This window comes from Trachinotus anak, unplaced genomic scaffold (genome assembly GCF_046630095.1).
Source record: "Trachinotus anak isolate AG129_WGS33_773 ecotype Australia unplaced genomic scaffold, CSIRO_AGI_Tana_v1 ptg000021l, whole genome shotgun sequence".
Classification (NCBI taxonomy): Eukaryota; Metazoa; Chordata; class Actinopteri; order Carangiformes; family Carangidae; genus Trachinotus; species Trachinotus anak.
This window is the reverse complement of record NW_027273872.1, coordinates 19,524,640-19,538,024: the sequence shown is the minus strand read 5'-3', so window position 1 is coordinate 19,538,024 and position 13,385 is coordinate 19,524,640. Positions and strand designations below refer to the sequence as shown.

Genomic DNA, 13,385 nt, shown 5'->3' with positions numbered 1-13,385 from the left:
TTGAGTGGACATCACCCTGAGGAGAAACTGTAATTTTGATGGGTGTGATACTTTAGGTAGTTTTGAGACTGAACTGTTTTCACTATAAAGACATTTAAAGTACACTGAGGTATTAGTGTCAAAATTACTTTAAGTATTAAATATTTCAATAGCTTAAAGTCAAATGCAACAAGTGTGGTATTGGTATACATCATACATTTATTAGTGAACAACCCTCTCAGATCAGCCACAACAATTAAAAAAAAATATGATTGCACTACTTGGTAAAGCATAACTAGCAACTTTCATTTAAAAAAAGTACAAATCTTAAAAATTTCAAACAGTATACAGATGTATATATAATACACTAACTAGTTATGTTAAATGCTACAAACAATATGATTCCAATGGAATGAAAAATTATAACATTAATAAGAACCATTTCCTATATATAATATATATTAGTCGTTTTCTCCCCACCCCCCACCCCCCCAATACAAACATGGAAAAAATGAGGTAACTGTAAATGTGCAAGTACCAAAGCAAAATATCTGCCTAACACAGAACACATGCCCCTGGCTCTGTTGGCGGGTGGGTAGTCTGGTGTTCAGGCAAGGACCCCTAGAGGCCAGGGAGAGTAAGAACAGTAAACCACTATCCCACCACAGCAAAAATCATTGGTAAACAATAAATGGCATCTACGGAGCAATCAATCACAAATCCTAAATAAATTTTAGCTGCTTATTGGAACACATTTTTGCACCACACAAGCTGTGAGATTATTCAATAACTCTTAACAGAAAGACTACAAGACTCTATTCTCAGTTGTTGTTAAAAATTACCTCATTACCTAGGCCTTAATGGGAGATTCTCTTTTTATGTAACAGGGTAGCTGGATATTGTCAATTAAATATTTATCCAAAAATAATAGTGCTAACATCAACATGAATTAAGGTATCTATATGTGAACAATACATTTTAAGATATTGATACACTGAGAGAAAGAGCCTGATAGGCAGGTACAGTACTACACTGAAATAAGTATGACAACACTTTATTCTTTTTTTTTTAATAATCCCTTAAACTATATTGATTTTCACTGACATTGTTTTAGGGGTATTAGTATAACATGCTTTAAGAATACATGGGCTCCATGACAAACTATTGCATTCACGCAAGTGAGTTTTCATACCTAAAAGCAGAACATCTAGCACCTTTTCACTATGGCTTTTGATAAACTACAGTAGTTTCAGAGCATGTTATTTTCAGTCGTTAGGGCAATAACAGTAACACAATGTATGTAAGAATTTCTGGATTCAAGACCAGTTTTTTTTCTATAAAATGAAGTTAGCGCAATAAAATCTTGTAGTCATTCAGTTCTATTACAAATGTGTGCAGTACAATGCATGGCAGTTATCAGCTGAGCGTTAAGATCCAAACCCCCCAGAACCCAAAGCCAACTAGAGCTAAAAATCAGTTGGGATCTGGTTGACAAGCATGCATATTGTGCACCATTAAATAGGTCCCCACCAGATTTTGAGATATCCTCCACTATAACACACTTGTTAAACTTTTTTTTTTTTTTAAAGTCATGCAAAACACCTCTGAAGTAGATTTGGGAGTGAATTAGGTAGGATAGTGTGCACTGCCGCACGTTTAGAAATGGGATCACAACCGCTATGTCTCAACATATGGTTTGAGTACAAGAACAAAAACCAAACAGGTTTGAATAATACACTTGTAATGAGTTGCAGTGTACATTGCCTCTTTTCAGTGAATATTAATAACATATTTACTGATCTTTTTTTCTTGCATGCCTGTCTTTAAATGATGTAATATCTACTATTTCAGACAAAACAGAATATTATAATTGATTACATTAAATTATTTATGGTCTGAGGAAAACGACCAAACTAAATTCAGATATACCCTTTTCATGGCATCCTTTCCATTTGAAATGGACTGTTCTCCTTTATTTTTTTATATACCGAGAGGCCCTGAGTGATTTTTTTTAACTTACAATATATGCCAGCGAATAGATATGTACACATAGGTTAATTCTCAGAGCTGTGGGTTTAACTCATTAAATGGCTTCTTTTTTTTATCTTGAAGGTGGCACACACATCAAAGACTCACATTCACTTAAGAAACAAAAGTAAAGTAAAAGGCAAGATCCCTTTACACATAAAAGCAAAGGTTACAACTGCCTGTTAGTGCTTAATGGGGCAGTTAAGAGACGAGAGTGAATCCAAAGCAAAAGTTCATTTGTTGCTCTTCTCCCTCCCACCCCAAATATATCCTGTTTTTTTTAGTGTGAACACAAGCAGGGAACTAGAAGTCTAACAGTGTTTCTACACTACTGAACACTCCAGCTCCGTGTCATTTGAAGGCCGTCTTGATCACTGTGGGATACAGACAGCTGGCCTAACATGGAGTGTTACCAGTGACTTCTACAAGGGTTTTCAACATTCTTCTGTCTTCAAACGTTTATCTAAAAGCATTCACACTGAAGCTATACATACAGTTGCTCTTTTACAACACCATTACCATGGCCTAAGACAATGACCTGACCAAGTTACCAGAATATAACACATACCATACACAAACATTGTTAGTGCTCCAACTGTTTCCTTCAATGTGTTTTCTCTAGAAGATAAAACCAATAAATAAACCTTTTTTTTTGTTTTTTTAAAAACGGCATACTTTTAAAACAACTGGAAATGACAAAGTATTTTCAGGATTAGTAATAGGTTTGTGCTTGTCAAGGTCATAAGAAGGCAGATCTGAAATCTTGAACAGTAGGCTATATCTGTATATTGGATTTGGCTCACAAACAAAGAAATAAAACGCCCAGTCTTCCTAAAAGGGCAAGAAAATGTTCATTTAAAACTCGCCACTCACTGCACATATTGCTTTCTGCACAGGCCTCCAGAGGTCTATGGCATCAGCATAGCCTTCAGACGAGGACTCCCATCCTTACACGCAGTCAGGGTGGAACCACATGCTAGTCTTCCCTCATGGCGCTTTCTGAATAAGCAAGCAGTTCTTTTAGTATGCTTCTTTGCCTCTTCTTTTTCTTAAAATTTGATAATTTTGGTGGCAATGCTTGATTAAAATATTGCTAGTCTGAATCAACAGTTCATGCAAATCCTAGCATGCTGCCCTGTATCCAGTGGTTACACAATGCATTGGGTCTGTGAACAGGACAAACATACACACACAATATGCACACACGCGTACACACTTGCCAGAGGAACAATGCTGACGTGGAGGGTGGATGTAGCACTTGTGCAGTTATGCCAGATGACCTCGAAAAGACGCAGTCCATTAATCCATGACTTCTTTTGTACAGATCTGTGTTCCAGAGTGGATTATCTGGGGTAGAAGATACCCCACAGTTGCATGTCCCATAACCTCAGGCTTAACAGAATCTGCATTTAACCACAGCAAGTCACACTTTCACAATAGCATTGGCAAAATCTAAAACAAAGAAGGGGTAAAACTGTTGAAATTATCAATACATTATTGCAGAACATACATTATTAACAAGTCACTTTGCCCAACACCTACACAAACATGCATCTGCATCTATGATGGTCAGGCGTCGCCTCCAAACACAGATACCCATGTTGAAGTATTCCTATTATTTTTCTGCTAATTGCACAAGGTGTCCAGCCTATAATCTTCCAGGCTCCCAACTCACCTCTTCCAATGCAGGACGCGCACTATTCATGAACACCACAACCAAATCCATTAAAGAAAAATGAAACCCTGTAAACAAAAGCAGCAAATAATGCATTGTAGGGAAAATCTTTGGAATCTGCAACAAGGGGGCAGAGAAAGAACTGGCTGGCGATCCCAGAACTGTGGCTATAGGCTGCAATAGGCAGTGGGTTTCATGAGACTCAGACCATGAAGCACAGCAGAGGTACAACAGGCTCCAGAAACAATCCTGGATTGCTTATTATTTAGGAAGGGGGCAGAAGTAGTGGGTTGGTAAGCTATATTTACTGGAGGACGCAGGTTAGGTGGCAGGTGTCCCCAGCTTTGGGACAGACTCTGGTGTGTACAGCTTTCCAGTTCAGCACTCAGAGACAGTTCTCACTCTACCTCCCGGTGTACGTCCGAGGCATCGGCTCGGCAGATGGGACAAGTGCGATTGGTCTGGAAGTAGAGCGTAAACAACATTAAGCATAAGAACACCAACCACTACATATGGCAGCACTCACATAAAACAATGAGAAAACATTCAAATGGTCTACGTGTTCAAACTGGAATCAACTTACCTTTAACCATTTATCCACACACTTGGCATGGAATTCGTGGTTACAAGGTAATACCCGAAGTAGCTGCCTACACTCGAAGTCACTAAAGCACACAACACACCTGAAGCACAAAAGAGAAAAATTAGCAGGATGAAGATGCATCTGTGTGGACTGAATGTTAGTGGACTGTCTTATTCAGAAGGTGAGGAACAGGCTTACAGCGTTTGCTCAGATAGATGATTCTCTGAGTTGAATCTGTAGGACGGAAGTTGCTCTATATCTGCTTTTGTGAGTCCACGTGGTTTCGCTTCACCCAACCTCTCTGCCAGATTCAGTAATGCCTAATGAGAGAGAGAGGAAAGATAATGTCACACCTTTAACCTGAGATATAAAACAAGGAAAACAGGAAAGAGACAGCCTTCCCTTAAAAGATGTCTGGTGTTCTAGTTTTTACAATTTCTGACCAGATATAAAAATAAGAACTTTATGGGACTTCCTACACTTTTCTGCAAAGTCAGGTTATGTTCAATTAGCAATGTAGTATATCTTATACCCTTAACAATTCTAAACACTCAAAACCCAGTTTATGTTTATGCTAAACTAATGAACACTTAGTCCTTCTCAGTGAAAAGAGCTCCAACCCTTTGATGTACATTTAAGCTATCGTCTCAGCACCACACTAACCTCATAGTTCTCCATCTCCACATCATCCACGTCCAGGTCTAGACTGATGGCTGGACCCACTGCTGTTGGAGGCACAGGAAGCATTGACCTGAGCAGGGGAAGAGAGACACAAGCTGCTGAGCAAACTTTCACTGTGATCATAAGCAGCATCTGTTCTGCATATACCATCAATGGTAACTACTACTGTTCCTGTCACTTTGTTATTCTTGAGTAGCAGAGATGAAAGGCCTAAATGCAGCACACTGTTAACACTGACTCAACTGCAGCAGACTGACACAAAGAGTAGACCAGTCAATCACTGAGGCCAGTAACTTATCTGGCATTTTACACTCAATTAAATAACCACATAACTAACACTTGTTCACTTAATAAACAGGATGCTTCTATTGCAGGTACTCACAGGAAGTAAGGGAGGAAGCCTGGGTAGTAAGATGGAGGTGGTGGAGGAGGGGGGAGAGGCTGCTGCAAGCGGTATCTCTGTCCGCTCACTCGCCGGGGCAACATGTGGGGGTATGGCTGCGGAGAAATACACAGATGAATTGAATGATGTAAATTCAAGTATGTTATTAAAGTGAACTATCTGTATCTAGGTACTATGTACAGTAAGTATCCATAGTCTGACTGCAAAGTGAGTAAAAAAACCCTCAACAACAAAAGCTGTTTTACAGTAAAGTGACGCTATTTTGTTAGCAAGTTGTATATGGGATTACAATTTCAAAATTAGTAAATATACAGATCCAAGTGTAAAGTGTTAAATGAAGTTAGTTAGGCTCAGACTGCAATTTAATACTTGTTTCACTGTTATATCAGCCAAAGTATAAAAGTATGAATGCAATTGTTTCAATTAATGGAACTTGGACCTGGATAAGCAAAATAAAAACTGGATGGATCGAATAACCAGTTCGAAATTATAAATAAATTTAAGTTTGTTTAAGTGTTTTTCAAAAAGTGACATTTGCCCATTATGATATGATGAGTTTCCTAGCTATTGTTGCTAGCAGTTGTGACATTGTTTGCTATTGGTCTGATGGTGCTGACTGAAACTCCACAAAAAAAGATTGAGCGGGCTCCGGTGGGCAAAATCCACTGCTGAAACAATCCTACTATTAGTTATTAAGTGTGTAACCTCTCACGACAGTCCAGTATCTGATGTAGGCAGATACGTCACTGCCTACGGCGGGCAAGACAAACCGTTTAAGACTTCCGTAAATATAATTTCAAACTTTTTAATACTTCAATCCAACACTTTTTAAGACTTGTTGAGGCCTGCAGATACCCTGTGCACTGGACAGCCTCCATCTGTGAATGTGTTGATATGAACAGGTATAAGGTAGGTCATGCTAAAAAGAGTTGTAAATGCACTGTCAATTTCCCTGCAAAATAAGGGTCGAGATATGTTGGAGAGGCTGAATTACCACTCCGAAGGGAAGCTCCTGATGCAGAGGCTCTTGTGGAAGATACTGCAGGGGCAGAGAAGGAGGCAGCGCTGGTGGGTGATGAGAGGGAGGGTAGGAGAAGGTCCCTAATGGGTGCTGGTCCCCTCTTAGGTCAACTTCATTCTCTACCCTCTGTAGAGGCTGAGAGGAGAGAGAAAGCATTGCTATCAGACTGGAAAACATGTATGCAAATTACCGAACTAGTGATTTCATTCTATATCCACCGTACTGTGTTTTCACGGATAAATGTGGACAATGTCAACTACTCACCATGCGTGGGTGCTGAGGCTGTAAAGGGACAAATTGGCTCAAAGGAGTAAGGTGCGGCGGCTGGTGGGGGGGTACAGATGGGGTTGGGTGCAATACAAAATGTTCGCTGGAGATCAGGGGTGGAAAGGCTTGATAAGACACTGGCATATGCTGCATGGTACATGCCTGTATGAGCTGAAGAGAGAGAGGAAAAAAAACACAAGAAGGGACATACATTTATTCGAGTCCATTTTTTTGGATTTTTGTTTATATCAAGAACCAAACTTTACACTTTGAAGCAGCCTCCACCTAACCAAAGTAAATGAACACCTTATATTCACAGTAAGGCAGTTGTAATGAAAGCATGTTGTAAGCATGTAGTGAGCAGAGGTGATGCATTACAAACCAGAGCACTGAGTCTAGGTCAAAGACTATTTCTTTCCGCAAATAACTAAATGAACAACAGATTCTGATTTTTTTTTTTTGTGGCTTAACTGTTGCTTTTAATAATTGTACCAACATCAAGACTATGTTACAAATCCTGCATTGTAAAAGCAGCAGCTTATTTGCTAGTCATGAACAGTGACAGATTGCATGGCTGGTATGGTGTGCTACATGGATGCCACTGACATTTGGGCTCTTCCTTTTCAAACTCACAGGAGGAGGAAGGCAGCAGAGCAGAGAGAGCTGTCCGCTGAACATTACCGAGCATGCTGGGAGCTGCTGAGTGTTGCACCCTGGAAGGGGCTGCCCGGTGTGGATGGGAAATCCATGGGTCGTCACCGTCGTAACAGTGTATGATATTGGAACTGATCCCTGGTGCATCTTTTAAGAAAAAAAAAGTGGGGAAGGAGAAATGGGGTAACTCCAAAATCTGCTTTAAACAGAAGCCTGTCTGCTAAAGAGAACACATTATATACAGCTTCACCACACCCTGCATGTTTCATATTCAATCAGGACACTACCACTTCATCTGGTCAGACAAGACAGCAAATCATACTGAATAAATGTTATAACTGCTTGATGCACAAGGTTGTTCTGGTTCTCTTACCTGGTCATGTAGATCCACCATGATGGGGCTCTGCTGGGGGAGGTGAGCAGCAGGGTGAAGCATGCGTGGTGGTGTGCTGGTGTGGCTGTATTGTCTGGACTCATCTAAAGGAACCTGTTGGTGATGCTGGGAGAAAAGCAGATGGTGGAAGTTCTCATCCTGGACCAGGGAAGTGTGCAGTACAGGTCTGTCTCGTCTCCCCCACTGGCGTCTCACTGGTGGGCTGTAACATGATGTAGAAAAAAATGTTAATTATTAATATTATTATTATTATAAATATAATAATAATAATAATTATTGTCCACAGATGTGGAAATTTGCTTTTGCCATCCAAATAATCCTTCTAAACTCATCAGGTAAATGGATAGTATGTTGTTTCCTTAAAATGAGCTCTCACTTGCCTCAGTCTGGGCACACAGCTGCTTTTCCACATAGATCATTTAAATGTAAACATTTTTGTTTTTTATGGAAGCGTAATGCATCCACTTGAGAAAAAAATGTCCTGCTCTGTTTTTCTGAATTAAAGAGATCATTATCTCAGAATTTTGAGAAAGTCTTTCATGAAAAAAGAAATCTGCTGTTTTTCAGAATTAACAAGATTATCTCAGAATTCTGGTTTTGTTTTTGTTAAAATGAATAAAATGTATTGATATGAGTACATGCTACTGATTAATATCATACTATTGATAGACACAATGTAGCAATATTTTTCCTTTGAAATTTTAGGTATCTTGTGGGGAAAATAAACATATTTCTGAGTGTTCAGGACATCAACATGTCTTTCATGGGGTCTTATGGTGCTTGACAAACTTTTATTTAAATGATAAAAGGTGCATAATGCTTATCCTTTCTGCATATGGGTAAGGCAACATGAGTCCCACACAGCTGTGTTGAAAGTATCCAAATCTCAATCATTAGATACAACAAAATAAAATAAAAACCCATCTTTAAAAATAGAAATGTCTTAAGGAAGGACAGAGCAGAGATTTTACCTTCTCCTGAGATGCACTGGCGCGTTGCAGGGCTCTCCAAGAAACCTCCTCGGGTTTAAGGGGGCTGTTGGTGGCAGCCTACTTACTGCTATTTCCCATGGTCGCATTGGTGACGTCGTGCAGACGAGTCACACTCTGGGAAAGGAAACGGTACAGTGGAGGCACTTGTATGTTGCCTCTGATTGTCTTAACCCTGCAAAAAAAAAAAAAAAAAAAAAACACAACAAATTGACAAATTAACAAATAATTAAAAATAATAATAATAATAATAATATATATATATATATATATATATATATATATATATATATATATATATATATATATATATATATATATATATATATATCATGGCTTTCCAACAATAATATGCCAGATAACAAGTGAAATGTGTACAGTGCCAGTCACATTTTAGCAGCTTGTGTCAAAAATTCAGATATGTTATACCACACATCCCAGTGGGATTACATATGATGTTGTAAAATATATTCATATAATTATATGCTAATGAGTAGGGGTTGAAAAAAATAGTTCCGATCAGCACCTGATTTGGTGGTAACGGCTCTACTTTAAAGTCTAGGTTAAATCTCCAGCAATCCAACATTAAATCAGCTGTGCCCTAAATCCCCTAAAATTCAGAATATAAGGGATAGAGAAATGTTTGATACCTCATATTTCACTTGTGCAAAAATGAAGCAAATGGACACGTGTTTTTGTTCAGGTTATTTTATATTTACATTTCAGTTTCACTGACCTTATTCAGGCTTCTTATATTCTACTGGAAATGGCCTACATTACAAACACTGTATTTAGGCACATGCATCAACCCACTTCTCCATATTTTCATGGTAACAGTTAATAGCATTCTCTACACGCATTAGCATACAGTGGGTCTGCAAGACCAGTTTGCTCCCATTTCTAGATGCCTTTTGACAATGAAGGCTGCATCTCTAAAGATACTCCAAGTCCTGTGGTATTTTTTCTGTGAGATGACATTTGCCTCCTATGATATTATATTACATACTTTACTTTAATTCCAGACATATAGGTCCATATTATTGGACTATTGGATTGCTAAAATATTTGTCTTGTGAATTTGTGCTTTGTTAATGGAAAAAACAACGCTCATACATGTTTAAAACACACAAGACAGTGTAATCACCAATTATAAGACAAATAACGGCATGCTGTCTGCTACAGGTGCGAAATTAGGATCAAAATCTGGGCCAATTATAACTAAATTTATGCCATGTCTAACGAAGAGAAGTCATAAACAAATCTCTTTTCAGTTACACATATTCAGTGATAAAAATTTAATTTTATGGTATTACAAACACTACGCCGTTATATGTGTTGATCTTAACCAAAAGACTAAAAAAAATATAGTGTATTCGGAAGTGTTAAAGTGGCAGTTTAATTAATAGGGCATAGTCGGGGACAGAATAAATAGGGGTCGCTGTAGCCTGCCTGAACAAAAACATGGAAAGCCATGTGCTCAAAAGACAAAGCAACAACAAAAGATGCAGTAGGCAAGCGGACCACTCGCTACCATGCCGTTTAGGAGGCCACTGTACTGTTACACCCTTTCTTGCGAGCATCATGCAAAGCCCCGCATACATCGCAGCGGAAACGAGAAACATTATCGTTGTCGGCTGGTTCCTCTCTGCTAGGGCAAATTCCACGTCCCCTGTTGAAGGGGAGCTGCTAACTTTAGCCAGGCTAGGCTAACGCTTTGTCCAGCGGGGGGCTCAGCTTCAGATGAGTACAGGGCTACTTAGACAACATGCTAGGTATGGCTAGGAAGTCTGCTCATCCATCAGTGTGTATTCTCCCCGTGTCGCCAACATGTTACACCAGCACTGTGCGGACACGTTTAGCTACGGCCAGCAACACAGCCCACATCTTACTTTCTTAGCTAGTTCGCTTGCTCGGCGAGAAGGGAAGATGGCAGGTGTTTTGAGTCTCCGAAACGTCGTCTCCCATGAAGTTATCCTCGCCTCTAAGCGACCACCGTCACCCGGTAGAAACTGCCGTCAACCGACTGTTGATCGACTGCCGTTTCCTCCGAGAGCAAAATGTAGCCAACGTCCCCGAAGGAGCTGCTATTAGCTTGCTAACGCTAACCAGCTAACACAACACTTCCAACTGCTGCATAGGGAATCCGTTTCCTCCAAAACAAAAAACAAAAAAACAAACAAAAAAAAAACAACCCGCACAACGTCCTCCCGTTAACGGCGGCGGTCACCGCAGGAGCCAGATGCCGTTAAACGCGTTAAACGTGCGGTTCACGACGCGGCGACGGGACACATTCCTTGGCGCGTGTGTGTTCCTTGAAAAGCATTGTTGTGACGAGGCCACGCCCTCTCGCCCAGCGGCCAATCAGAGCGCAGCAAACACAGACAGCAGACATCCAGACGGTCCTGGCTACAATGTATCTAAACAAGCAGTTCCTCTTGTTTGTTTTTGTTGGTCGTTCATAAACAATAAGCCCCCGAGAGGTTACATGGTAACCGAAAACTAGTTTAAGACATCGTTTAATTAAATATTCACCTCGTCCGAATGAAAGAATGAATAAGAATAATCTTGTCACGCCTTGCAGTGCTTTTTTGAGGAACTCAAGTATTGTATTTAAGTGCAATTCCGAAGTACTTCGCTTGAGTCTTCGCATTGATGCTGCTCCTACTTCTCTGAGTACCACATTCCCCTGTACTTGTTGTCATTCCACTACATTCATTAAAGCAGGAAGTTACCTTTCAAGTTTATTTTCATTTTATATACTACATCATTTTATAAAATGATATGCATTGTGATGGATGGAACTAACAGTTCCAGCAGTTTACAAAGCAAATAAACTTAGCTCCACCTCAAAATATATACATTAGTAATAATAACAGTAATAATAATCAAAATTATCCAGTAATATTAAGGAACACTGCAGGATACATTTTTTTTTACAATGAGTGACTTTTGAAACTTCAAGTGCATTTTGTTGATAACATTTCTGTACTTTTATTCAAGTAAAATTTGGAAGGTAGGACTTTTACTTGGGATATCATTTAGTAGTGTGGTATTCTTACTTTTACTTAAGTAAATGGTTTGGACAGTTGTTCCATCACTGACTGTCACTACAAGCACAAATGTTGGTCAAACTGTTTACAAATAAAGAAGCTGGTCTAATATTTAGCTATCTGAGCATCACTGATCTGAAAAGTTTGGTAATCTGCCAACTAAAGCATCTCCCTTGTGGCAACATTTCAAAAATAAAAACATTAGTGATCAATTTAAACCAAAAGTAAAATTGCATTTTAACTCATTAGATTCAGCCCATATAACCCACATGTTCATTTGTGGAATATATTTCTTCACTGTAGGTCTGTAACTCAACTGTGGCCTACAGTCTGTTTTGACTCCCACTGGAGGCCACAGTGTCCTACTGTAGACTACCCAGTCAGTTATGTAATATTGCACTTGCATGATCAAGGGAGAAACATCCTCCATCAGCTGTTAGACGAAAATCTTCATTTATGTCTTTGCAGGACAACGAATGCAGCTGCAAGAGATTAGCTGTAAGGCTGCACTTGAGAATCACCCAGCTTTATCAGGCCTTGTAGGCTACCCATCAGGCCCAGTTTGTCCAGTAAGAGTTAATAAATAATGCCTTCGTCTGTTTTGACTGCTTGACTGCAAAGCAATTGGAGCATATCTAGTCTTTTGAACGGATCCAAAAGTAAGCACCGAATGAAAAGCTGACTAAGGAGAGGAGCGGGGGTATGCAACACAGACTAAATGTAAACATTACAACATCGCACTCGGTAGCAGCAAAACAAGGAGGGGCTGGAGGTTGAGCAGGATGACAGCCCTAATAACCCGTCTAACCATCTCCCGTAAACACGCACCGTAAATCTCCAAAATGCAACCGAGACGAAGCAATAGCAAGAGGAGCAGTGTAGTTACCTGATTGTTAGTATGCAAGCATCCGATCACTGATATTTCCCCTGTAATGTTCACATCTCGTTAGTCTAAGTGCGGCATCCTATGGTCAGCTGTTCCCGTGTGGAACATTCCGTGGATTTCACCACTGCTGCAGAAAAGGTGCTAAACATCGGACCCTCGCATTATCACTACACGCTGTCTGAATGCTGCGCGGGCTTGTGGCTTTGCAACCCCCGAGATTACTTCCGCAATCGCCGCTTTTTGGTTTTGAAAATGGTAATCCTGCCCCACGGTTGTTTTGGTTTTCTGCAGTTCCCTGTTACACCCCCATTTCTGCGTATTTCCAGAGCGGAGAGCATCCGCTGTGCAGCCATTTTTACCGTAATGGACAGAAAAAAGTGCGTCAGTCTGACTCGAAAGTTCATTTTCGCCTTTGGAAAGCGTTCGTTCGTATTCTGGGAGGAATCACTCACTTCAGCTTTAACTAAAAGTGGTTGTACCCAATATACCACAGTGTAAAATGCTCCAAATCATGCACTGAAATTTTTATAATTTAAAAAAAAAAGTAAAAGTACAGAACCTGTCACCAGCAACATTTACTTAAAGTATCTAAGGAAAAAATTACACATAGGTAGGGCCTGTACATTTTGTAAAAAAAATAAAAATAAATATAAAAATAAATTTAAAAAAGAGAGGAAAAAGTATTACAATGTTGTAGATAGTTGAGGTACAGCCAGTTTTACCTACTTTATTGGGCATACATCATGTTTTGCTGATCACATGTTTTGTATGTAGA

At 39.6% G+C, this 13,385-nt stretch overlaps 1 protein-coding gene across 17 annotated transcripts; it reads right to left on the bottom strand.

Annotated features, from left to right (window-relative positions):
* Positions 1-178: 178 nt before the first annotated feature.
* On the bottom strand, positions 179-12,923 carry rnf44 (ring finger protein 44). 17 transcript variants are annotated; one of them, XR_011694688.1, is made up of 13 exons: positions 10,564-11,372; positions 8,657-8,849; positions 7,665-7,887; positions 7,271-7,438; positions 6,635-6,808; positions 6,344-6,505; positions 5,329-5,444; positions 4,929-5,016; positions 4,464-4,585; positions 4,266-4,365; positions 3,991-4,143; positions 3,683-3,750; positions 179-3,410 (listed from the first exon to the last, which is right to left on the bottom strand). XR_011694688.1 is itself a non-coding variant. In XM_071506680.1 (11 exons), the coding sequence occupies exons 2-11, from the start codon at positions 8,761-8,763 to the stop codon at positions 4,081-4,083; spliced, it is 1,323 nt and encodes a 440-aa protein (XP_071362781.1). In that variant the 5' UTR covers positions 8,764-8,849; positions 12,611-12,923; the 3' UTR covers positions 179-4,080. The 17 variants fall into 17 exon arrangements, 4 of the variants coding, with proteins under 4 accessions (XP_071362781.1, XP_071362784.1, XP_071362780.1 ...); XR_011694689.1 differs by having other exon boundaries at positions 179-3,354; XR_011694692.1 differs by having other exon boundaries at positions 179-600; positions 2,881-3,006; positions 3,224-4,143; positions 10,564-11,371.
* Positions 12,924-13,385: the final 462 nt, after the last annotated feature.

Coding starts and splice junctions, on each gene's coding strand:
- rnf44 (XM_071506680.1), bottom strand. CDS start 8,763: ATGCGACCATGGGAAATAGCAGTAAGTAGGCTGCCACCAACAGCCCCC. Junction 7,439..7,664: donor TGGTGGATCTACATGACCAG/GTAAGAGAACCA, acceptor TTTTCTTAAAAG/ATGCACCAGGGATCAGTTCC. Junction 4,144..4,265: donor GTGTGGATAAATGGTTAAAG/GTAAGTTGATTC, acceptor CTCTACTTCCAG/ACCAATCGCACTTGTCCCAT.